Genomic DNA, 27271 nt, shown 5'->3' with positions numbered 1-27271 from the left:
CTCTCAACTGCCCTTCAAGGGCAATAAGTGATGGGCAATAAATGCTGGACAGCCAGCGACGCCCATGTCCCACAATTAAATCAAAAAAATCCTGTACCACTTCCAAGATCAATATACATTTTGTTATGATCTTTCAATTTAAAGTAAAACAGAGTGACTCGGAATGGGGGAATGATGTGAAGTTGTACTGCACTCTGCCTAGTGACAGGTCCATGTGATCGAGCTGTCAGGGGGAATGGGGCCCAGGTCAAATCCTATTGAAAGTCATGTGCAAGCTTTAGCACCTGGACACAAAGGAAGAAGCAGTTAGCTTTGCTATGTGCAGACTCCCAGATTCTCAGAATTGGTCACACGTTGAGTTGAGGAAGAAGGGGCTGCTATGCCAATCAGGGGTAGCACCAAAAGGAGGCCTGATGAGGGTGGAACTCCTGTTCAAGGAAACAAGGATTGTGAAGAGTGAAGGCCCATGGAATCACCAGGTGGCACTGGACAATGGGAAATCCGTTTGATTGTCTAAAGGCTTTCGTGAAGTGGACTTTGTTCAATAAGACACCGGAAATTGGGTTCCAGTTAGAGCCAGAAGACTACTGTTATGACAGTATTATAAATGGTGAAAGCTGTGAGAGCGAACCCATGCTCTCCGTCCATGAGAATGGTGGCACTTGCTCAAAATCCAGAGAGACTCGGAAAGCGCTATTCGTGCAGGCGAGTTTCTGAGTTCCAATTTTCCAGCCCTCTCACCGGCGGAGTAGCGTGAAACATACCACGGGACATCAAGATGTTTATTTTAATACATTTGCATGTCGTTAGCGAGCAGTCTCTCTGGGTAATCCCCCCTCACCAGATATTCAATGGAGTTGGCATGACGTCACACCAGCGCCATTTATAACAGGTTTACCGAGACGTGAACCTGTCGGCCCAGAGTGCAGCACAATGTATAAACGCAGAGTAGGGTGATAGCTTTCAGAATCTCCATCTCCACTCAAGCTTTTGGATATTTTACCCATCATATCCTCTGTGCTTATAGTTGAGTACACATGCTTTTCATGGTGTTTTCACATCTGTCATGTACAGTAGCTGCCTCATTGATTTGAACAGGCCTGTGCTAACAGTTTACATCACCTCTGTACTTTGCTACTGGACCTTCAGTTTTAATCTATTGCCACAGCTGTCAACATCAGCAAATCCAAGTTGAGAGATTTTCCGCTGGGAGCCAGATGAGATGGCGATGCACAACAAAGCAGGAACATGTCTGAAGCCAACAACTCTGCTCTTATTCCCCCTTCTCTTATTATCCACCATTCCCTCCTTCCCCCTTTTCCCCAATTTTTTGCATTCCCTTTTTTCTCCACTGCTGGCTTGCGGTTAATCTGTTAGTGGGCAGGGTGCTGCTGTACAGTTTGCTATGGCTTCTCAATACGTGGCTGGTGATGCACTTCCATTTTGTGCATTTCCTTTCATTCTCTTACCCCCCCCTCCCCCCCCACCAACACCCAACCAAATAATTCATATACTATTCTGCACTCTTCAGTTTGAAGAGTGCACTTTTCTCAGGGTGTAGAGGGTCTCAGGATAGCTTCTGGAATCAGAGAGAGTAATAGTGCTATTGAACTTTGGTCACTTGGACTTTTCCTCTTTTTCATGCTTTTCTTGTTCATGAACTCTTTTAACTCTTCATGTCAGGATTTGTCCATTCTTTAGTCCTGTCGGATGTCTGTAAGGTCAAAATAAAGGTCTTTCATGTTACCTCAGTAACCACACTGAGCAGTTTTCACATTGTCTCTGATCTGAAACTACGTAACCAGTCTATTCTCTTCCCTGATGCTGCTGCACACCATCAGTAATGTTTTCCTTTCCATTCTCGGCATTTTCAGCCCTCTGTACCTCAGCACTGGGCCATAGGCTGGTAATTGTCCCCGAATGCTGACCAATGATGGGTAACCTAGGCTAGTGAGTGGGCCGCATGCGTGGCCCTCCTTCATCTCAGTGGGGCGCAAGATTGAAATCAGGCTTTTCACTACCATGACTCCATGAATAAGATTAAATTCGCTTAATATCCACTGAATATTTCATGAGTTATGGAAAGTGCTTATTCATTCATAAAATAACAGCACTGTCATCAACTTCAAGTAGTAAAAACAAAAGGAATAATGACACTTTGATTGGACGCAGAGCTCTCACAGTCAATGCTGTGTGCAGTCAGCACGCACCTCACTTCACCTCCTCTTGTTTTATGTATGTTTTTAGTCATATTAGTTGGAAAAAAAACTACACAGACGGAAACAAGTGAAATCTGGCAACCCTGCACGTAGGCAGTGGTCAGCTAAATGTCTCGTGGGCCAACTTCTACAGATGCACCATAGGAAGCATTCTTTCTGGTTGTATCACAGTTTAGTATGACTCCTGCTCTGCCCAAGACCGCAATAAATGACAAAGTATCGTGAACGAAGCCCAGTCCATCAATCAAACCAGCCTCCTATCCATTGACTCTGTCTGCACTTCCCACTGTCGTGGCAAAGCAGCCAGCATAATTAAGGACCCCACGCACCCCGGACGTACCCCAAACCCTGATTGACCACGTATGAACCACAGGCTGCAGGTTGTCCCCGGCTGTTCTTGACACTCCAAGCACTCAGCTTGCTCTCTTGAGTGCAGTTACCTGGTTATGCACTGTGGGAGATGAGCTTTTTTCTTTAAAACATGTCCAGTAATGTACATCGGACACCAATTTTCAGATAAGAGTACTTCCACCTCAGCACAGAGTGCCCTGCCCACTACCCACGCTACAACCATCCCCCTGCCACTCTCTTCTCCCTCACTCCCGGCGCCCCCACCAGCACTTCAATGAAATCTGCTCATCTCCCCAGTGACCTTATCATGACCATTGTACACTGCCATGCGATTTCCTCCTACCCTGCTCCATGTTGACCACTGACCATGGCCTGTGATCTTCTCTCCAACACACCCCCAAACACCAGTCCTGCACATCCTTCATGGGCCTTGCTGATCTTCCCTCTTAACCTGATCTGCTCAGCTCTTTCCCTGATCTCTCTCCTCATCTCCCCAAGGATTTATTATCGTCACATGTATTAGTATACAGTGAAAAGTATTGTTTCTTGCGCGGTATACAGTCAAAGCATTCCAATCATTGAGAAGGAAAGGAGACAGTGCAGAATGTAGTGTTACAGTCATAGCTAGGGGTGTGAGAAAGATCAACTTAATGCGAGGTAGGTCCATTCAAAAGTCTGATGGGCAGCAGGGAAAAAGCTGTTTTTGAGTTGGTTGGTACGTGTCCTCAGATTTTTGTATCTTTTTCCTGACGGAAGAAGGTAGAAGAAGGTATGTTCGGGGTGTGTGGCTGCTTTGCCAAAGCAGCGGGAAGTGCAGACAGAGTCAATGGATGGGAGGCTGGTTTGAGTGATGGACTGGGCTTCATTCACGATACTTTGTCATTTATTGTGGTCTTGGACAGAGCAGGAGCCATACCAAGCTATGATACAACCAAAAAGAATGCTTTCTATGGTGCATCTGTGGAAGTTAGTGAGAGTTGTAGAAGACATGCCATATTTCCTTAGTCTCCTGAGAAAGTAGAGGCGTTGGTGGACTTTCTTAGCTATAGTGTCAGCATGGAGGGACCAGAACAGGTTGTTGGTGATCTGGACATCTAAAAACTTGAAGCCCTCGACCATTTCTACTTTGTCCCCATTGATGTAGACTGGGGCATGCTCGCTACTATGCTTCCCAAAGTCACTGACTATCTCCTTCGTTTTGTTGACATAGAGGGAGAGATTATTGTCATCGCACCAGTTCATCAGATTCTCTATCTTTTTCCTGTACTCAGTCTTGTCGTTGTTTGAGATCCGGCCCACAATGGTGGTGTCATCAGCAAACTTGAAAATTGAGTTGGAGCGGAATTTGGCCACACAGCCATAGGTGCATAAGGAGTAGAGTAAGGGGCTGAAGACACAGCCTTGCAGAGTACTGGTATTGAGGATGATCGTGGAGGAGGTGTTGTTGCCTATCCTTACTGACTGCGGTCTGTGGGTTAAGAAGTCTAGGATCTAGTTGTAGAGGGAGGAGCCGAGCCCCAGTCAACAAAGTTTGGAGATAAGTTTTGTAGGAATAATGGTGTTAAAGGCTGAGCTGCAGTCTATGAATAGAAGTCTGACATCGGCGTCCTTGTTATCTAAATGTTCCAGGGTTTCCAGGGATTCTATGTTCTCACCTGAAGTATAGTTACCCAAACTGCACACTGTGGGAGAGTTTTTTCTTTCAATCACGTCCAGTTACATGTTGAGCATTGATTTTCAGAAACAAAAAGGGAGATAATCATGGAAGGTGAGAACTAGAAAGGTTCCCACTCATTTGGTAATCATTATGCTTTCTTTTAGGCTTTTTCCATTTTATCCATCGCCGATCATTTCTAAAATCTTTAACTAGCCAAACCAACCATAAGTACCTGCCATATGAGCTCACGTCTGGGGACTGATCTTCAGGTTGCAACACACTCTTCACAAGAACATTATGAAGCAAAATTTGACACCAGGCTACTTAAGGCAATAATAGGAAAGATAGCCAGAGCCTTGGTCAAAGAGCTAGATTTGAAGAAATGTCTTAAAAGGGGGCCCAAACTTGAGCACCCCCCCCCCCCCACCCCCCCAATCCTGCAATCAGGCCCACCAGGATATTCCTGCTGAATACTCAATGGCCTCAATTTGGCATTGGGAAGGCCAACATTGACCTTCCCACTCCAACACAATCAGAGTGAGTCAGGAACATCAGAGACTTGGCACCCCATGCCCTCCTACCCAATTAAACCACGTTGGATACTGCAGTAGATCTTGAACTCATATATTCTCTGATTCAGACAGTTACGGCTGACACTTGGCATTAGTGATATGTAACAAAGATTGCTAAATAGTGTTGATATACAAACCAATCTGAATGAATTGAAAGATGAAACGGGCTGAATAGCTTACACTTCTTCCTATATTCAACTTACATTAGTGCAGTGAATTGTGGGTGACATACGGCCTGTCACATCCTCAAAGTGTGCTGCAGGGCACAAGTTGTCACATCAGAGAAACAAAAACATGTTTTTTTAAACAACCTGATGATTTTTCTATCATGGGAAATACTGCACTGGGAGTTCCCAACCTGAAATGCTAAACCCTCCCTGTGTTGACTCCCAGACTAACCATAGGTGGGCAGCCAGCAAATAGAACCACCTGGATCCCTTGCTGTGATCAGTCTTGTTTCTGGGACGAGGACTCAGAATTCAGCGTTAAAAGTTCGTGTTTGATCCAAATGTCCTGTGATCTGGACAAGGTCGAGTCTAATCCTCAGGCTGGCGTACGTGAGGAGGGTATATTTGGTATGATGTGGTATGTTTGGACTTTCAGAAAGCGTTTGACAAAGTCCCACATAAGAGATTATCGTGCAAGATTAAAGTGCATTGGATTGGGGAAAGAGTATTGAGATGGATACAAAACTGGTTGGCAGAGAGGAAACAAAGAGTAGGAATTAATGGGTGCTTTTCAAATTGGCAGACAGTAACTAGTGGGGTGCCACAGGGATCGATGCTGGGATCCCAGCTAGTCACAATGTACATTAATGATTTGGATGAAGGAACAAAATGTAACATCTTAAAGTTTGCAGATGATAACAAGTTGGTTGGGAGAATGAACTGTGACGAGGATGCAGAGATCCTTCATAATGATCTGGACAGTTTGGGTGAGTGGGCAAATCAATGGCAGATGCAGTATAATTTGGATAAATGTGAGGTTATTCACTTTGGAAGCAAAAGCAAGAAGGCAGGTATGTCTGGCTGAATGGCTGTAAATTGGGAGGGGGGAGTATGCAGCGGGACCTGGGTGTCCTTGTGCACCAGCCACTGAAGGTAAGCATACAGGTGCAGCAGGCGGTAAAGAAGGCAAATGGCATGTTGGCCTTCATTGCGAGAGGTTTCGAGTACAGGAGCAGGGATGTGTTGTTGCAAATATAAGGGCCTTGGTGAGGCCACACCTAGAATATTGTGTGCAGTTTTGGTCTCCTTTTCTGAGGAAGGATGTTCTTGCTCTCGAGGGAGTGCAGCGAAGGCTTACCAGGCTGATTCTGGGGATGGCGGGACTGATGTATGAGGAGAGAGTGACTAGGTTAGGATTGTTTTCGCTGGAGTTCAGACGAGTGAGGGGGGATCTCATAGAAACTTATAAAATTCTAACAGGGCTAGACAGGGTAGATGCAGGGAGGATATTCCCACTGGTGGGGGACTCCAGAACCACGAGTCATAGTCTGAGGATTCAGGGTAGACCATTTAGGACGGAGCTGAGGAGACAATTCTTCACCCAAAGAGTGGTGAGCCTGTGGAATTCATTACCACAGGAAATAGTTGATGCTAAACATTGAATGTAATCAAGAGTGAGCTGGATATAGCACTTGGGGTGAATGGGATCAAAGGTTATGGGGAAAAAGCAGGATTAGGCTATTGAGTTGGACAATCAGCCATGATCGTAAAGAATGGCGGAGCAGGCTCGAAGGGCTGAGTGGCCTCTTCCTGCTCCTATCTTCTATATTTCTGTTTCTATGAGGGTCTTGGGCACTCACCCCACCCTCTAACCCAATCTTGGAGAGAGCCCGGAGATTTTTTTCTGAAGCAATTCTCCGATGGGGTCAGCTAGCTCAATGGCGGATCTGTGGAGCAGAATGACAGTCTGCTGACTTTCTACAAAAGCTTCAAAGAATCCATAGAATCCCTACAGTGCAGAAGGAGACCATTCGCCCCATGAAGCCTGCACTGACAACAATCCCACCCAGGCCCAATCCCTGTAACCCCAAATATTTACCCTGCTAATCCCCCTGACATTAGGGTCAGTTTAGCAATCAACCTAATCCGCACATCTTTGGAGTGTGGGGGGGAAACCGGAGCACCCGGAGGAAACCCAAGCAGACATGGGGAGAATGTACAAACTCCACATAGACAGTCACCTGAGGACAGAATCAAACCTAGGTCCCGGGCACTGTGAGGCACAGTGCTAACCACTGTGCCACCGTGCTGCCCTTCACTTTTAGAGAAATAATGAAATTCTATTCCAACAAAAGATCCAATAAATGGGTAATGGAGGACCAGGGGCCTTCCATTAGTTCAAGTTTGTGATACGCTCCCCCATCAAAAACGCCAGGTCAGGTCGAGAATGGGCTTGATGCAGAAAGAACAAAGAACAAAGAACAAAGAACAATACAGCACAGGAACAGGCCCTTCGGCCCTCCAAGCCCGCGCCGCTCCCCGGTCCAGGATTGAATCCTGAATCCAGGATCCCCGCCCAATTTTCCAGCCTATCTACATACCAATATCCTATCCACCGAGCTGTCCCTCACAGCTACGATGCTTTGTTCATTACAACCTATTAACTTACCCCCACCCCCCCATTCCAGACCATGTGATCTCCAGGGAGAGGCGAAAACCCAGAGTGAAAAACCCCAGGGCCAATATGGGGAAAAAAAAATCTGGGAAATTCCTCTCCGACCCCCTGAGGCGATCGAAACGAGTCCAGGAGATCACAATGGCCCCGATCGGAAAAGATCACAATGGCCCCGATCGGAAAAAGATCACAATGGCCCCGATCGGAAAAAGATGTGCCCCATACAAGGGGGTTGGAGTTTAAGAGCCGTGGGGTTATGCTGCAACTGTACAGGACCTTGGTGAGACCACATTTGGAATATTGTGTGCAGTTCTGGTCACCTGACTATAAGAAGGATGTGGAAGCATTGGAGAGAGTGCAGAGGAGATTTACCAGGATGTTGCCTGGAGGGTAGGTCTTATGAGGAAAGGTTGAGGGAGCTAGGGCTGTTCTCTCTGGAGCGGAGGAGGCTGAGGGGAGACTTAAAAGAGGTTTATAAAATGATGAAGGGGATAGATAGAGTGAACGTTCAAAGACTATTTCCTCGGGTGGATGGAGCTATTAGCAGGGGGCGTAACTATAGGGTTCATGCTGGGAGATATAGGAAGGATATCAGAGGTAGGTTCTTTACGCAGAGAGTGGTTGGGATGTGGAATGGACTGCCTGCAGTGATAGTGGAGTCAGACACTTTAGGAACATTTAAGCGGTTATTGGATAGGCACATGGAGCACACCAGGATGATAGGGAGTGGGATAGCTTGATCTTGGTTTCAGATAAAGCTCAGCACAACATCGTGGGCCGAAGGGCCTGTTCTGTGCTGTACTGTTCTATGTTCTATGTTCTATACACTTCCCATGGAGCAGGGAACAAGGACAGAATAATACCCGTTTACACTAGCCTATTAAACACTCAGGAGCAGCATGAGTTAGATAGACTAAATCTCCCTCTACACTTTCCCGTTAAACTCTCCAGACAGGGGAAATACTGCAGAAGCCATTTCTGATGAAGCACACATCATGCCCTTGGATTTGATGAACTTGTCTGCACCACACTATAACCTCATTCCACTGCGCTAATGTCACAATGTGAAGTTATGGAGAACATAGCTGTGCACATTAACTTGGCAGTCCAGGTGTTAAAATAGAAATGGCCTCCATCAGGAATTAATCCGAGAGTTTACAAGCTCCTTCAATAATTCCCCGGAGTGCAGTTGCTCTGGTGCTGTTGTACGCAAGGCTGCAATGTAATCATGCACAGGGCCCATCGTACACCAAAAAAACAATCCATCAGCTAACTCAGACCTTGTCTCTAATGGTGCCGCGTCATTGTGAATTTGTTCTGCTTGCATAATCAAATGCTTTACATTAGAAACAGGGCCGGAGGGAAAACAATATTCCACAGGTTGCAGGTTTGGTCTGCATCAGTGTGGAATCTTAACTAGTCAGGGAAAATAAATGGAAAGAAAGCGAAAGAATGAACTTCAATTCATATTCTGGCTCAAATGAGCTAGCTTTAGTTATGGCGCATGAATATTTAGCTAATAGTGAGCGTAATATGATCGATGGTGTGTGAAGGGAAGAAACATGAAGCAGCTACTAAGAATCAGATAAGATCCGTGGAAGGTGTTCAAAAATAAATTTAACACAACCATTTTATAACTCTATGGGTAAGAGCTCTACCCACTAAAATAAACCCCAACATGGAACTAAATGAAATCATTCACGAAAAGCAAAAGGTCTGCTCTCCGTTTCTTATCCATTCACCAGCTCAATGCAAAGGGTGACAAAATAGATAGCAAGAACTACAAAAAGCAAGTCTGAAAAGAAACTGGCAAGGGATTTGGAGATCAACACTTACTTTACAGTTATATTCGGAAAAAGAGGATCACCAGGAAAGGACAGACAGGCTGAGTAACTCGCAGCAGCATTTACTGTAGAAGAAGTGGTTAGCTTGCCAGAAATGCCAACAAACTAATATTGAATCAGGTACAGGAACTCACTCAAATTAAAGTAAACAAAATAACAGCAATAAAGCAAAGAATGCCACGAAAGAGTGACAAATCCCAAAGTAGGTTCCCTCTCAGGATTTGAAAGGAAGCAGATAGGAAGATTGCACATGCCCTTAGTATAATCTTCCAAAGTTCTCTTGACTCGGAGGCTGTTGGGAATTTGTGCATGTCACTCCACTGTTTCAGAAAGATGACAGAGGAAAGCCAGTGGAATACAGAGACCTGTTAGCCTCACATCTGTTGTCAGGACATTTCTGGAATCTCTAATTAAAGATGGCGTGACTAAAAACATAGCTGATTGCAGAGCCAGCGTGGATCTGTGAAAGGTCTGATGAATCTGATTGAATATTTTGAAGAGGTGACTGAAGGAGTGGACAGGGAATGTCTATGTATTTTTACAGGCTTCCTGAAGGCATGCGGTAAAGTCCCTCATACAAGACAGTAGGAGAAGTTGAAACTCATTGAATTGAAAGCAAATTATTGATCTGGTTAAGAAATCCTCTGAGAAGTGAGAGATAGAGTAGGGATAATTGGCAGAATGTGACGAGTTGCGTTCCGCAATAATCTGTTGGGATCCTAACTGATCATTGTCCAAAGGTGTGCAGTTTAGGTGGATTGGCCATGCTAAATTACCCCTTAGTGCCAGGGGGATTAGCTAGCGTAAATGCATGGAGTTATGGGGATAGGGCCTGGGTAGGATTGTGGTCAGTGCAGACTCGATGGACTGAATGGTCTCCTTCTGCACTGTATGATTCTCTGATTGAGTTTATTAATGACTTACGCCACCTATCTAAATTTGCCAATGGCATGAAGATGGGCAGCATTATAAGAATACTAGATGGAAGTGTAAAATTACAGACTTACTGATAAAGTAGAGGAATGGGCAAAATTGTGGCAACTAGATTTCTATCCAGGCCAATATATGGTAATAGGGCTGAATTTTATGTGCCTCTAGTGGGAGTGTTTTCTGCAAAGGGGACATGTAAAAGAGGTTAGGTGCCGACTGCTCACCTTCACATCCGCCCCCAAGTTTACCTCCATAGCATGAAGGGTTGGGCGGGGTGCCAAATTTGAAAATTGTCAGCTTGCCTGCCATAGTTAGCTAAGTACTTAAGGGTCAATTAGGCTTCTCAAGCACAAAGTTATTCCAGGCACCGCAGTGCGCGGGTTAGTAGGGGCAAAAAAAACTGCCCTGTGAACCAGCAGACCTACTCTCCTACATGCTTGGATTAAAGCCAAACAGTTTGAATTGCGTTTTTACCAATTCTGAGACAGTTAAGATAAGTTTAAAGCCAATTCCACAGGGGTATCTGCACCTCTCCAAAGGGATGTCCTGACTATCCAAAGGAATGCACAAAGCTCAGACCTGTTCCTATCAGCTCTACTCAATGCGTCTGTATCATATTTTAGACATCTAGAATCATAGAATCTCTGCAGAGCAGAAAGAGGCCATTTGGCCCATTGAGTCTGCACTGATCACAATCCCACCCAGGCCCTATCCCCATAACCCCACTTATTTACCCTGTTAACCCCTTGACACTAAGCGGCAATTTAGCATGGCCAATCAACCTAATCCGCACATCTTTGGAGTGAGAGCAAAATCCAATGAGTGGAGGCAGTTGCTGATTTATATGGGCAGTTGCCTCCATGAAACATGCCTGACACATGTGAAACACAAGTTGCCCCACTCCTGCCTCCACAAGAATGGTAGATGCTGTGTTCGGAGGCGGGACTTGCGATTTCTGGGCGCCTTCACCATTTTTGCAACAACAGATTGGCCATAAAGAACAGAGTGTGTAAAGCCAGCAGGTTTCCTTCATGGAAGGTCATTAATGAACCAATCGGGTTTATACAGCAATCTGACTGCCTGTGGCCACTTCTCCTGACACCACCTTCTTAATTTCCATCTTTTAAAAAATTGGATTCAATTTGAAATGACAGGATCACAACTTGTGTATTCAAGCTGCTTGTGTAACTTTTTTGGATTCACTAACATTGGGTTAAATCTTCAATTGCTGGAGGGGTGAGCACGGATGTTGACATGCATTAAGAATTGCATTTCTGTCAGTTGTCACCGGATCCCAATGCCTGCGGAGCACAACGTAATTTTCAAAAGGAAAGCAGAAGGGCAGAGGGACCTGCAACATGCTCACCTCCCATTAATAGTCCATTAAGCTCCTTGAGGAGATAGTGAAGGGGCCTGTGGAGGTCTGGAAGTGATTTTGAAATGGGAAATCATCAAAACTAAACAGCCTAGGCACAAGCCAACAATTTGCTCGAGAGGTCAAAGACTCTCTGTGAAAATTAAAACCTCCTGAAGTCGCTGCAGGATTGGGCTCAGTACTGTTTGTCTGGCCATTTGGTGAATTCTCGGAGTGCTGAGGTTCTGGTCATAGAGTCATAGAGTCATAGAGGTTTACAGCATGGAAACAGGTCCTTCGGCCCAACTTGTCCATGCTGCCCTTATTTTTTTTAAAAACCCCTAAGCTAATCCCAATTGCCCACATTTGGCCCATATCCCTCTGTACCCATCGTACTCATGTAACTATCTAAATGCTTTTTAACAGATAAAATTGTACCCGCCTCCACTACTACCTCTGGCAGCTTGTTCCAGACACTCACCACCCTCTGTGTGAAAGAATTGCCCCTCTGGACCCTTTTGTATCTCTCCCCTCTCACCTTAAACCTATGCACTCTAGTTTTAGACTCCCCTACCTTTGGGAAAAGATATTGACTTGTCTATGCCCCTCATTATTTTATAGACCTCTAGAAGATCACCCCACAGCCTCCTACGCTCCAGAGAAAAAAGTCCCAGTCTATTCAGCCTCTCCTTATAACTCAAACCATCAAGTCCCGGTAGCATCCTAGTAAATCTTTTCTGCATTCTTTCTAGTTCAATAAAATCCTTTCTATAATAGGGTGACCAGAATTGCACACAGTATTCCAAGTGTGGCCTTTCCAAATGTCTTGTACAATTTCAACAAGACGTCCCAACTCCTGTATTCAATGTTCTGACCGATGAAACCAAGCATGCCGAATGCCTTCTTCACCATTCTGTCCACCTGTGACTCCACTTTCAAGGAGCTATGAACATGTACCCCTAGATCTCTTTGTTCTGTAACTCTCCCCAGTGCCCTACCATTAACTGAGTAAGTCCTGCCCTGGTTCAATCTACCAAAATGCATTACCTCGTATTTGTCTAAATTGAACTCCATCTGCCATTCGTCAGCCTACTGGCCCAATTGATCAAGATCCCACTGCGATTGGAGATTACCTTCCTCACTGTCCACCATGCCACCAATCTTGCTGTCATCTGCAAACTTACTAACCATGCCCCCTATATTCTCATCCAAATCATTAATATGAATGACAAATAACATTGGGCCCAGTGCTGATCCCTGAGGTACACCATTGGTCACAGGCCTCCAGTTTGAAAAGCAACTCTCTAAATCCACCCTCTGGCTTCTGTCAAGAAGCTTATGGTATTTGCTACCAAATAAACCTGTTGGACTTTAACCTGGTGTTGTGAGACTTCTTATTCTGTCAAGAAGCCAATTTTGTATCCATTTAGATACCTCACCCTGGATCCCGCGAGATTTAACTTCATGCAACAACCTACCATGCGGTACCTTGTCAAAGGCCTTGCTAAAGTCCATGTAGCCAACATCAACTGCACTGCCCTTATCTACCTTCTTAGTTAGCCCTTCAAAAAACTCGATTAAATTTGTGAGACATGATTTTCCACTAACAAAGCCATGCTGACTGTCCCTAATCAGTCCTTGCATCTCTAAATGCCTGTAGATCCTGTCTCTCAAAATACCTTCCAACAATTTACCCACCACAGATGTGAGGCTAACTGGCCTATAGTTCCCAGGCTTTTCCCTGCAGCCATTTTTAAACAAAAGCACAACATTTGCCACTCTCCAATCTTCAGGCACCTCACCCGTGACTATCGATGATTCAAATATCTCGGCTAGGGGACCCGCAATTTCCTCCCTAGCCTCCCAAAATGTCCTGGGATATACCTCATCAGGTCCCGCAGATTTATCTACCTGGATGCGCTTTAAGACTTCCAGCACCTCCTTCTCTGTAATATGTACACTCCTCAAGACATCAATATTTAATTCCACAAGTTCCCTAACATCCATGCTTTTCTCAACAGTAAGTACTGATGAGAAATATTCATTTAGGATCTCACCCATCTCTTGTGGATCTGCACATAGATTACCTTGTTGATCCTTAAGAGGCACTACTCTCTCCCTTGTTACTCTTTTGCCCTTTATGTATTTGTAGAAGCTCTTTGGATTCTCCTTTGCCTTATCTGCCAAAACAATTTTGTGTCCCCTTTTTGCCCTCCTGATTTCTCTCTTAACTCTACTCCCACACCCCCTATACTCTCCAAGAGAATCACTTTCCAGTCCTGCCTTTTCCCTTGTGCAAGTCCTCTCCTGCCTCCTCACAGATCCCGGAGCCAAGCTGACAAGCTCACCTCCAATCCAATTAATCCACTGACATTTGAAAGTTGGGCCTATGAATGATGCAGATTTGCCAGATTTAAGATTCGCCTGCCTCATTGTGTTGGAACCCACCGCGGGACATTCAGCTGACCAGCCAAAATTCCATTGACTTTCTGCATGAGCGGACAATCCCATTGGTGGGCGGGGCTGGAAAATCCTATCCTTGGTGTAGTATCGGGACCTGGAAATTATCTGGGTGTGGGTTTCCCGACCCTGATTGGAAAATCAAGCCCACTGCACCACCACATCCCTGATGTTTTCACTTACCTTTGTTAAAGCTACAAATTTGTTGACATTTCTCTAAAGGGTTTCATCCAGATGACTAACTTAAAAAAAACCTAAGTATGTCTTTGCAATGAACCCTTGCAAATTGAGGCATTAGGTTCCTCTCCATAAATATCAATGAATTTTGGAACTGGCACATATTGCATTAATATATGTTGTAAAGCCATAACCTATCCAAATACATGCTGGGTGAAAGTAACACCTGTGAATACCAGGGCCAGCACTTAACGTTCCACTCCCCCCAACCCCCCCCCCCACCCCCCAAGTAACAGATAGGTGGGTAAAAGGAAGAACAAAGGACAGATCCTTGGGGGACTCCAGGGATAGCACTGCAGGAAAGACATCCCTGAAGATAGGCTGACTATGACTGGAAAGGTAAAAGTGGAACTAACTGAGGGTAATCCCACCAAACTGCACAATAGTGGTGCTTTGGTATTGTCAGTCATACCAAAAACTGCAGAGAGAACAAAGGAGTCATATCCTGCAACTCACCATGAACATACATAGAAACATACATAGAACAATACCATTAGAGATCCAATATATTAATCAATAAATGCTTTTATTTATATAACATCTTTAGCATCTCCAGGACATCTGAAAGCACTTTGTAACCAACACAATACTTGTGAAACTGGTTGTAGGACATGACTCATCCAACTGTTGTACAACAAGAAATATTCAATTGGCTATAAAGTGCTGTGAGATGTACTGAGGTTTTGAAAGGTGAAATGCTAATGCAAGTTTATCCTTGTAGCTAATAATTTCAACATTTATCTTCTTCTATTTTTGAATGCCAACCAAATTAACCTGTGCATCATAATCTTCCAGACCTCACTTAAAGACACTTAGCATATGCATTCTGAAAGTCTTGTAAATCAAAACTACTGACTGGCTCTTCTCCACCAATTTAGCCATAAATTCATGTGTACCTTCTAAGTATGCATTGGATTTTGAAAATTACAAGTGGAGCATTGAAACAATTAACTATCAAAGTACTGGAAGACTCAGGAGCAGGGACTCAATCTATGGAAGAATGTGAATCATAATTACTGTCTTCCTTAAGAACCAACTTCAAGAATGGCTGTGCCACTCATCATATAAAAGTCCATACTTTCCCACATAAAGAGGAAATATATTGGGTTAATAGGGTTATCCAATAGTCCAACTTTAATAGACCCTTTCACTTACTCGGAAGACTGTCTTCCAAAAGCACTCTCATATTTTCTTTTCTGGAGAACAAGGAACGGGAAGGCATGGTGGCACAATGGTTAGCACTGCTGCCTTACAGCACTAGGGACCCGGGTTCAATTCCCGGTTTGGGTCACTGTCTGTGTGGAGTTTGCACATTCTCCCTGTGTCTGTGTAGGTTTCCTCCGGGTGCTCCGTTTTCCTCCCACAGTCCAAAGATGTGTGGGTTAGGTGGATTGGCCATGCTAAATTGTCCCTTAGTGTCAGGGGGATTAGCCAGGGTAAATGCATGGGGTTATGGGGATAGGGCCTGGATGGGATTGTGGTCGGTTCAGACTTGATGGGCCGAATGATCTCCTTTTGCACTGTAGGATTCTATGATTGACTCCCACCTCAGTTAGTATCCCAACAGTTAGCCTTGGGCCATTTTTCTGGCACACCCATAAGAACAAGGACTAATTGGTCACAATGACTTACTCACGGCCAAGACGAATATGGAGAAGACTCCGACCACTTGCCATAGTCGCAGTCCCCAGAAAACCACAGTTTCCGATGTCACTGGGTCTGGCTTCTTTGGAGGAATTGTAGTGGACTGCAAAATAAAAGAATGTCACTGATCCTTTTGCAGGTTTTAAAACATGTAAAATCATCTAATGTAGAACTTCTACAACTGCATTCACCATCTATGATATGGTGCAAATTCCAGTACCAGGCGGCACGGAGGCACAGTGGTTAGCACTGCTGCCTCACAGCTCTAGGGACCCGGGTTCGATTCCCAGCTTGGCTCACTGTCTGTGCGGAGTTTACACATTTTCCCCTGTCTGCATGGGTTTCCTCCGGGTGCTCCAGTTTCCTCCCATAGTCCGAAAGACGTGCTGGTTAGGTGAATTAGCCATGCTAAATTCTCCCTCAGTGTACCTGAACAGGCGCCGGAGTGTGAAGACGAGGGGGTTTTCACAGTAACTTCATTGCAGTGTTAATGTAAGCCTACTTGTGACTAATAAATCAATTTTAACTTAAATTTACTGGGAACATAGACTGTTCAGCCCCCTGAGCATAGTCTGCTATACAATTAGATGATGGCTGATCTGTATCTTAATTCCATTCACCCAATTCATTCCATTTTCCTTGATACTCTTTCTCCATAGAACTTTAGTGATTTCATTCTCGATAATTCCAGTCTTTTGTTTGGTCAAGCTCTAGATTTCTCTCACAATTTTTATGAAAAATGCTTCCAGATTTCATTCCTGAATGGCTTAGTCTTACTGATTATGCTCCTGGATCTGGTTTCCCTCGCCAAATGAAATAGAATCATAGAAATGTTACCATGCTCAAAGAAGCCATTCAGCCCATCAGCCAAAAAAGAGAAAAAAGGAAACTAGCCACTCATTTTCATCACACTTTCCAGCTCCTGGTCCAGGCTACAGATATGGATGCAGGTCCCGGTACCTTTTAAATGAGTTGAGCTTTTCAGTCTCAACCTCTAACTTAGGGCAGGAGTACGGTGGCACAGTGGTTAGCACTGCTGCTTCACAGCGCCAGGGACCCAGATTAGATTCCCAGCTTGGGTCTGTGTGGAGTTTGCACATTCTCCCCGTGTCTGCGTGGGTTTCCTCCGGGTGCTCCGGTTTCCTCCCACATTTTGAAAGACGTGCCGGTTAGGTGCATTGACCTGAACAGGCGCCGGAATGTGGTGACTGGGGAATTTCACAGTAACTTCATTGCAGTGTTAATGTAAGCCTTACTTGTGACTAATAGTAAACATTCTTCCTTTCTAAAGTGGAGATGAGGCTGAGGTGAGATCAGCCATGATCATATTAAATGGTGGAGCAGGCTCGAGGGGCTGAATTGCCTACTTCTGCTCCTAATTTTTATAATTCTTATGATCCACAGCAATGTGGTTGACTCTTAACTGCCATTCAATCTGAAGGCAATTGGGGATGGGCAACTAATGCTGGCCTTGCCAGCGATGCCCATGTCTCATGAAACAATAAAGATTACTTTTTGTACTGGTGCACTAGATTTATGTACATGAGCACACAAATCCCTTCGATCATCGACAGCTCCCATAGTCTCTCCCCGATAATAAAATACTTTGATTGGTCTTTTTCAGGTTCCATGGTGGATGACCTCACACTCCCTCACATTAAACTCTATGCGCTGTGGTTTTTCCAGTTCATTTCATCTGTTTCTAGAGTCAGAGAATGATACAGCCGAGAAGTGAAGCCGTTCAGCTGATTGTACCTGTGCTTGGTACAGCTATCCAACTGGTCCTACTCTCCTGCTCTTTCTTTGTAGCACTGTAATTATTTTCCCTTCAATTATTTAACCAATTCCCTTGAAAGTTAAAACAGAATCTGTCTCTACCACCCTTCTCATTCCAGTTCACAACTCCTCATTGTGTAAAAACATGTTTCCTCACAAGCCACTGGACTTTTTTTGGCAGACACCCTTAATCTGAGTCCTTTGGTCAACCTTTCTGACAGTAGAAACAGTTTCTTCTTACTTATTCTATTAAAATTTGAGGCATAGATCGGGTGGACTCTCAGAGGCTTTTTCCCAGGGTGGAAATGGCTGCTACGAGAGGACACAGGTTTAAGATGCTGGGGTGTAGGTACAGGGGAGATGTTAGGGGGAAGTTTTTCACACAGAGGGTGGTGGGCGAGTGGAATCGGCTGCCGTCAGTGGTGGTGGAGGCAAACTGAATAGGGTCTTTTAAGAGACTCCTGGATGAGTACATGGGACTTAATAGGATGGAGGGTTATAGGTAGGCCTAAAAGGTAGGGATATGTTTGGCACAACTTGTGGGCCGAAGGGCCTGTTTTGAGCTGTAGTTTTCTATGTTTCTATGTTTCTAAAACCCTTCAGGGTTTTGAACACTTCTATCAAATCTCCTCTTACTTAATCTTTTCTGCTTAGATTTTGAGAGCGATAATTGGATTTATATGCTTAGTATCTGCAATCAAACTGGTGCTGCATCTTGCAAGAGATTTGTTGGGCTGAGGGGATGGTGAGAAGCAAAGGCTGTGGCCTTGCAAAGCCTAGAATGGAGTTTCTCTTAGTTGTTGCATATGTACAGGCATAGAGGCCAGTGATTTGTATTGTACTAGTATTAGACCATAAGATGTAGGAGCAGGAGCAGTCCAGTCGGCCCATCATTCAATGAGTTCATGGCTGATCTAAAATGATAACCCTCAACTCCACATTCCCTCCCTATCCCCATAACTCTTAGTTTCCTTACTGATTAGATGGAAAAGTTTCAATGAGTCTGAACGAGAAGTAACAATTACAATACCACTCTACACCACACCATCTTGAGTAAAAAAGTAAAGTCACTACCATCATAGTCATAGGCTGCTCTCCCCTTTGAGGGGGAGAGCTAACTGGTGGGGGTGAATTTTATTGTCCCGCCAGCCACGGGAATCGGAGTAGGCGAAGGGCTGATCATGGAAAGGTCCGTTGACCTCGGGCAGGATTTTTCGGTTTCGGGGTGAGCAAGGCTGGAAAATCTCGCCTGTGGTGTTTAACCTGAGAATCACCACACCCTGGGCGAGGGGCAAAGTTGAGAAGGTAAGCCTTCATGAATAACCTCAGCTGGTACAGAAATTGAACACACGTCTTTGGCAGAGTTGGGCATTATGAACCAGCCACCAAATCAACTGAACCAACCGGCTCCCTCTCTTGAGTACTAATTCAAACATAACATACAGACCTTTCTACACTGACTTCTGAACCACAATTCTTACCATGTATGTGGTGTTGCTGAAGGGCCTTGCACTCATAAACCACTGACTTGGAACAGTTATGAATCCATGCTTCTGGACACACTGGCACACACACATGTTGTTTTTGTCTCTCTTTATTTGCTCCCCTTTGACTATCTGTCTCACTTGATTTTTCCCTCTACTCGTTATTCTCCCTTTGTCTAATACTACTTTGCCCTGTATTCCTGTTTTTCCATTTGTTTCTTTCCGGTCTCTCCACTTCCATTTGTTTTCTAGCTCGCTCTCTCTTTCCTCTTGCTTTCCCTGCTATCAGTGTGCTTCGCTGAAGATACTGGTACAGTTGTAAATTATGACACAGGGCTAGATATTTTTGGTAGGTCGTCAAACCTTGAATGCAATAATTTAAATATTTGAAAGGTTGAATCATAGCTGTTAAATATTTGAATTTCTTAAGCATGAACCAACATAAAATGAGTTGTACTGGAACTGTCAATCACAGAACACAGACTATTGTTAAATGATGCTTTTAGTTGATCCCTGTTGGATGACAATTGGAACCTGTGTACTTAAGAAAATAATTGTTATGGTGATTTCAGCCAGGCTAAATAATTGATTTCCATTCGGGTTCATATCTGTCCTGCTCTATTTAATTCTGTTGATGTTTCAATTATTGAGATTTTATCATATATTCATTTATCATTACCTGGAACATGGGTGTCATGGCAAGTTTTTCTTGTCCCATTCCTAGGTGATCTTGAGAAGGTGATAGTGGGGTCTTCTTCCTGAACTGTTGTAGCCTGTGTTTTGTTTTATTCATTTATAGGATGTGGGAGTCACTGGCTAGGCCAATATTTATTGCTCATCACTAATCACCCTTGACTAGGTGGTGATGAGCTGCCTTCTTGAACTGCTGCAGTCCCTGTGGTGTAGGTACATCCAAAGTGCTGTTAGGAAGGGATTTCCAGGATTTTGATCCCATGACAGTGAAAGAACGGTGATATATTTCCATGGAACATAGAACATAGAACAGTACAGCACAGAACAGGCCCTTCGGCCCACGATGTTGTGCCGAGCTTTATCTGAAACCAAGATCAAGCTATCCCACTCCCTATCATCCTGGTGTGCTCCATGTGCCTATCCAATAACCGCTTAAATGTTCCTAAAGTGTCTGACTCCACTATCACTGCAGGCAGTCCATTCCACACCCCAACCACTCTCTGAGTAAAGAACCTACCTCGGACATCCTTCCTATATCTCCCACCATGAACCCTATAGTTATGCCCCCTAGTTACCGCTCCATTCACCCGAGGAAATAGTCTTTGAACGTTCACTCTATCTATCCCCTTCATCATTTTATAAACCTCTATTAAGTCTCCCCTCAGCCTCCTCTGCTCCAGACAGAACAGCCCTAGCTCCCTCAACCTTTCCTCATAAGACCTACCCTCCAAACCAAGCAGCATCCTGGTAAATCTCCTTTGCACTCTTTCCAGCGCTTCTACATCCTTCTTATACTGAGGTGACCAGAACTGCACACAATATTCCAAATGTGGTCTCACCAAGGTCCTGTACAGTTGCAGCATAACCCCACGGCTCTTAAACTCCAACCCCCTATAACACACTATAGGCCTTCTTCACAGCTCTATCCACTTGAGTGGCAACCTTCAGAGATCTGTGAATATGGACTCCAAGATCTCTCTGTTCCTCCACAGTCTTCAGAAGCCTACCTTTGACCCTGTAATCCACATTTAAATTAGTCCTACCAAAATGAATCACCTCACATTTATCAGGGTTAAACTCCATCTGCCATTTTTCAGCCCAGCTTTGCATCCTATCTATGTCTCTTTGCAGTCTACAACAGCCCTCCACCTCATCCACTACTCCACTAATCTTGGTGTCATCAGCAAATTTACTGATCCACCCTTCAACCCCCTCCTCTAAGTCATTAATAAAAATCACAAATAGCAGAGGACCAAGCATTGATCCCTGTGACACTCCGCTAGCAACCTGCCTCCAGTCCGAAAATTTTCCATCCACCACCACCCTCTGTCTTCGATCAGATAGCCAGTTACCTATCCAATCGGCCAACTTTCCCTCTATCCCAAATCAGGATGGTGAGTGGCTAGGGGGAACTTCCAGATGGCAGTGTTCTCATGTGTCCGCTAACCTTGTCCTTCTGGATGGTAGGCGTTATGGTGCTCTGGAGGCTTGGTAAGTGCCTGCAGTGCATCTTGTAAATGGTACACACTACTGTCACTGTGCAACAGCGATGCAAGGAGCCGATGTTTGTAGATGTGGCGCCACTCAAACGGGCTGCTTTGTCCTGGATGGTGTCAAGCTTCTTGAGTGTTGTTGGAGCTGTGCTGATCCAGGTAAGCGGAGAGTATTCCATCACACTCCTGACTTGTGCCTTGTAGATGGTCGACAGGCTTTGGTAGTCAGGAGGTGAATTATTCACCACAGGATTCCTTACCTCTGACATGCTCTAGTAGCCATAGTTTTTGTATGGCTAATTCAATGCAGTTCAGTTTCTGGTCAATGGTAACTGTAAGGTTGTGGACAGTGGGGGATTCAGCAATGGTAATGTCATTGAATGTCAGGAGGTGATGGTTAGATTCTCTCTTGTTGGAGATGTGGTGCGAATGTTACTTGCCCAAGCCTGTGGTGAAGCTACACCCATAGGGCCCGATTTTATCAAAACTTTGCGCCCGAAACGCGGTAAAGTTGGGTGTTGGGCCTATACCGCGATCTGCACCCGATTCCGAGCAGATTGCAGCTTTACCAACACCCGATTCAGGCGCGGGTCCGGCCCGTGCCCGAACCGGGCGGCCCGACAATTTAAATGCATTTGCATCCATTTAAATTGACTTAATGAACCACACATCCAACTCTACCACCAAATCCCACTTTACCGTCTTCTGGTCCAATGCAGATCCGCGCTCTAATCGACCTGCCGAATAAAAATCCGAAGTCGCCGCTGCAGCCTCCGAAGAGCGGGGTCAGAGACTGCAATGGCTCTCTGACCCAGGTCATCCTCTGGGGGGGCGGGGGGGGGGGGGGGCGGTGGTGGGGGGGAGGAGGAGAGCAGGTGTGACGTATCATCCTCTGGGGCGGGGGAGGGGTGTGACCGATCATCCCCTGGGGGGGAGGGGGGGCTGGGAAGAGAGGGGGTGTGACCGATCATCCCCGGGGTCGGGGGGGGGGGCGGCGGGGGGGGGGGGGGTGTGACGTATCATCTTCTGGGGTGGGGGGGGCGCTGCCACTCTGCGACCGATCGGTGGGGAGGGAGGGGGCAGGGGGTTCCGCTGAGGTGAATAATGACAGTCGTGGTGTTTGAAGTATGCGGCCACTCCAGAGAGGAAGGATTCGTTCCCCTGGTGGGGAGGAGGGATCGGCCGCAGAGTGGCAGTGGAAGGTCAAGTGGGACTAGGCATAAAATGGTTCGGCACAGACAAGAAGGGCCAAAAGGCCTGTTTCCGAGCTGTAATTTTCTATGGTTCTATGGGATGATCGGTCACCCCCCCCCCGGGGATGATCAGTCACACCCCCTCTCCTCCCACCCCCCCACCCCCAGGGGATGATTGGTCACACCCCCTCTCCTCCCCCCCCCCCGGGGATGATCGGTCACACCCCCTCTCCTCCCACACCACCCCCCTCCAGGGGATGATCGGTCACACCCCCTCTCCTCCCACCCCACCCCAGAGAATGATACGTCACAACCCCTCTCCTCCTCACCTCCCCCTCCCCCCCAGATGGTCTGTGTCAGAGAGCCGCTCTCTCTGCTTTTTTCTCCCGCCCGGGCACGCTGCTTCAGATTTATTTCGAACTGCGCATGCGCAGTTCAGAGCTCCGATCGGTCCGGCAGCGCTAAGTCCCGCCCACAGCGTGAATCGGACCGGAGCCGGCAAAACCGTATGGGCGCACTGGAAAGATGATTCTGGGCTCGGATCCGAATTGCGCTCAGATCCTGCCCTTAGGCTCCGATTGGTAAAATCGGGCCCATAATGTTGTTAGGTAGCGATTTTGACCCAGTGTCAATGAAGGCATATGAACCAGTTGAGATGGTTTGTGGCTGGGACGGAAACTTGGCATTGATGGTTGGTGTTCCCATGCACCTAGTTTGAGCTGGTGGAAGTTTTGAGTGGAAACAGTTTCCAAAGAAGTTGTAAGTTGCTGCAGTCTCAGCCTGGAAGAAAATCAAAGCTCACAATGCTCAATAAAACTAAAGGTTGAAAAGGCTAAGGTCAGGAACTTCCTCAGACCTGCTGCGGTTTCACTATGGCAGGAGCAACTCCGAGGAAATTTCCCATCTCAGAGAATGGATAAAGTAAGTCAAGAGTTTATAATTTGTGGGCTCCAAGCCTCTGAATTTAACTCCCTAAAGGGAGGGTCAGGGGGCAATTGAAGAGAAGCAGTGTGATTTTCTCACTCATTCCCTGCCCTAATCTGAACAACTATAATTTCAGATTGCAAGCAGCCAGGATACCTGCCCCCAAGCTGCCAGAACTCTCTTTAAATTTGCTGATCAGGTTCCAATGTTGTTATCATAGCCTGATTTTTTTCTAAATTCATTCATGAGACTTTGACATCCCGAGTGAGACCAACATTTCTTGCCCATCCCTATTTTCCCTTAAGATGACGCTGGTGGTGGGCCGCTTCTGTCAGGAAGGGCTTTGTAGGATTTTGACCTAGTAATGTATTTCCAAGTCAAGGTGATGAGTGACTTGGAGTGGATCTTGAACGTGCTGGTGTTACCATATTTTGGCTGCCCTTGCCCTTCCAGCCGGGAGAGGTTGTGAGTTTGGAAGATGGTGTCAAGGGAGGCTTGCCGAGTTACCGCAGGGCAACTTGTTGATAGTACACATGGCTGCTCCTGTGCATTGGTGGTAGTGCTGTTTAAGAATATCAATTGGTTGTTAATTGAGAGAGCTGTTTGTCCTGAAGGATATTGAGCTTTTCTTGTATTGTTGTTATATTCTGTTGTTGGAGCTGCACTCATTCAGGGAAGTGGAGAATATTCCATCATACTCCTGACTTGTGCCTTGTAGGTGATAGAAGGCAGGGAGTCAGGGCATGAGTTACTTGCAAGTCTCTGACCTTTGCATGTTGTGATGTTAGTGTACCATTAAGAAAGTTTTTTTAAAAAACATTATTTCTGTTGCTCACAGCTTCAGTGATGTTGTTCTTCGAATCTTAGAAACCCTACAGCACAGAAAGAGGCAATTTGGCCCATCGAGTCTGCACCGACCACAATCCCACCCAGGCCCTACCCCCATATCCCTACATATTTACCCACTAATCCCTCTAACCTACGCATCCCAGGACACCAAGGGCAATTTTAGCATGGCCAATCAGCCTAACCCACACATCTTTGGACTGTGGGAGGAAACCGGAGCACCCGGAGGAAACCCACACAGACACGAGGAGAATGTGCAAACCCCACACAGACAGTGACCCAAGCCGGGAATTGAACCCAGGTCCCTGGAGCTGTGAAGCAGCAGTGCTAACCACTGTTCTACCGTGCCGCTGGGCTGACTACGGTGAGTCCTTTTTATTGCTACTTAAGTGGTTTAAATGGGATTGTTTGTGTTTACTCTGGGATTAGTTTAACAATCTTACATTGTTAGGAAGAGTTTTTTTGAAGTTTTTTTTCATTTTCAGTTTAGAGCTGCAGATTTGAGTTTTAGCTTTAGAAGGGACAGTAAGCTAAAAAGACATGTTTTTCCACTCTCCCTGTTGTTTTGAAATTTTTTTTGGTTCGCTCGCTGAAAATAAGACCTTCTTTTCCTGCAGGGTGAAAACCTGCTGTTGTTGGGGGCTGGACCAGAGTCTCTGTGGTTTTGGGAAGCTGTCTTGTCTTCAAACTGTTCTGAGTTTCAAGAGCATATGACTGCAAAATTCAACTAATGGCCTCATCCCAGTATTACGTGAGCCTTCACTTATGCTGTGTTAAACCTGCGAAAGGATGTTTTCTCTATGGGGTTGGTTTGATTGGAACATTGTAGAGATCCTTGTCAAGGGTTATACGTTATCATGATTGTTTTTTTCTTGTTTGTAATTGACAAAAGTTCTTGCTAATTTTCTTCCTATACTTGTTAACTATATTCATAAATAAACTTTGTTTAATAAAAGCTCCCGAGTAGGTCACTTGAGTCATACCTGAAGTGAAGCATCTCATACTTATCCTAGCCAAATTCAAGATGCAAAACTTATGATTCAGACGGGCTTCATAAAACACTTTGGAGTTCCTAACCTGCATCACAATATTGTGACCAGGTAGTTAGGTGGCTAGTCTATTTAAAATTTTGATCAAGGGCGATTCCAGGCTGTGGATGGGGGATTTGATGATGGGAATGCCATTGAACGTCAAGGACAGGAGATAGACTTTCTGACATTTTGATGGGTGGCCTAAACAGAGGAGCAGTAATAGCTTCCCTGCTAGTCTGAATATGCCAGGAGCTGGATTCAAAGCTAGAGGAAACATTGGCAGGTTTGTTTTTAAGAGACTATTTGCAGATTTACTTTTGAGTCAGGACAGAGTGGGTTACCACTCTGGCTTATTACCTTTGGATTACCACACTGCTCTTATTTACTTACCTGGCTCCACAATTCTCACCTAGACCTCCACAGAAAAGTGGATTGTACCTGTTCTAGGAATCCTCCCTTCAGAGTGCAGGAGTGTTGGGGGAGTTCAAGCTATGCCCCCTTTTTATGGCACCAGATGGCATATTCCAGTCAGTTTAAATGTCCCAAAGCTACTTTGACAAGCTACAGAGAGATGGTAAGAGTGTAAGGTAAGTGGGTGAGAGAACAGGGTGGCAGGTAAGTACGTGTTGGGTTAGGGTAAGTCAGAGGCTTGAGGTAGTCAGATCAGGGGATCAGGGATGTTAGGCAGTTGGGAAGGTTGAGAGGACAGTTGGGGCATATCAGGGTGGCAAGGGTGGTTTGGGGGTATGGGTGAGTTGTTGAGTCGGGAAGGGTAGTCAGGTGGTCATGAGCAGGTTATGGGGGTGGGGGGTGGAGGGGGATCCAATGCAGGAGTAAGGGCATGATTAGTGGCATAGTTATCCAGGAATTAAAAATTGTTTCATCCTTCTAACTTCTCCTGGGTAACTATTCTGCGAAGTAAGTTAGAACAATCCCAAGTCACCAGTTTTAACTCAGAGTTTCAGAGGGTTCCAGATGCAGGATGATTGCCCATCGGAATTCCAAACTTCCTGGCAATTCCCATGTACAGTAAGAAGTCTCACAACATCAGGTTAAAGTCCAACAAGTTTATTTGGTAGCAAAATCCACTAGCTTTCAGAGCGCTTGCTGCTCCTTCGTCAGGTAAGTGGGAGTTCTGTTCACAAACAGGGCATATAAAGACACAAACTCAATTTACAAAATAATGGTTGGAATGCGAGTCTTTACAGGCAATCAAGTCTTAAAGGTACAGACAATGTGAGTGGAGAGAGCGTTAAGCACAGGTTAAAGAGATGTGTACTGTCTTCCAGCCTTCAGGAGAACAGTGACCACGACACCACACAACCCTGCCACAGCAACCTCTGCAAGACGTGCCGGATCATCGACATGGATGCCATCATCTCACGTGAGAACACCATCCACCAGGTACATACTCTTGCAACTCGGCCAATGTTGTCTACCTGATACGCTGCAGGAAAGGATATCCCGAGGCATGGTACATTGGGGAGACCATGCAGACGCTATGACAACGGATGAATGAACACCGCTCGACAATCACCAGGCAAGAGTGTTCTCTTCCTGTTGGGGGAGCACTTCAGTGGTCACGGGCATTCAGCCTCTGATCTTCGGGTAAGCATTCTCCAAGGCGGCCTTCACGACACACGACAGCGCAGAGTCGCTGAGCAGAGACTGATAGTCAAGTTCCGCACACATGAGGACGGCCTCAACCGGGATCTTGGGTTCATGTCACACTATCTGTAACCCCCATGACTTGCCTGGGCTTTCAAAATCTCACTAACTGTCCTGTCTGGAGACAATACACATCTCTTTAACCTGTGCTTAACGCTCTCTCCACTCACATTGTCTGTACCTTTGGGACTTGATTGCCTGTAAAGGCTCGCATTCCAACCATTATTTTGTAAATTGAGTTTGTGTCTTTATATGCCCTGCTTGTGAACAGAA

The 27271-nt window shown here is 45.6% G+C and overlaps 1 protein-coding gene across 1 annotated transcript in view; it reads right to left on the bottom strand.

Moving 5' to 3' along the window:
* tmie (transmembrane inner ear) overlaps nucleotides 1–27271 on the bottom strand; it is a 120460-nt gene that overhangs the window by 52787 nt on the left and 40402 nt on the right. Inside the window, exon 2 of the mRNA XM_078216996.1 lies at nucleotides 15879–15993. Coding sequence (XP_078073122.1) covers nucleotides 15879–15993 — 115 coding nt within the window. The remainder of the gene's footprint in view (nucleotides 1–15878; nucleotides 15994–27271) is intronic.

This window comes from Mustelus asterias, chromosome 7 (assembly GCF_964213995.1).
Source record: "Mustelus asterias chromosome 7, sMusAst1.hap1.1, whole genome shotgun sequence".
Lineage (NCBI taxonomy): Eukaryota > Metazoa > Chordata > Chondrichthyes > Carcharhiniformes > Triakidae > Mustelus > Mustelus asterias.
Note: the sequence above shows the minus strand (reverse complement) of the source record. Positions and strands in the feature narration are given on the sequence as shown.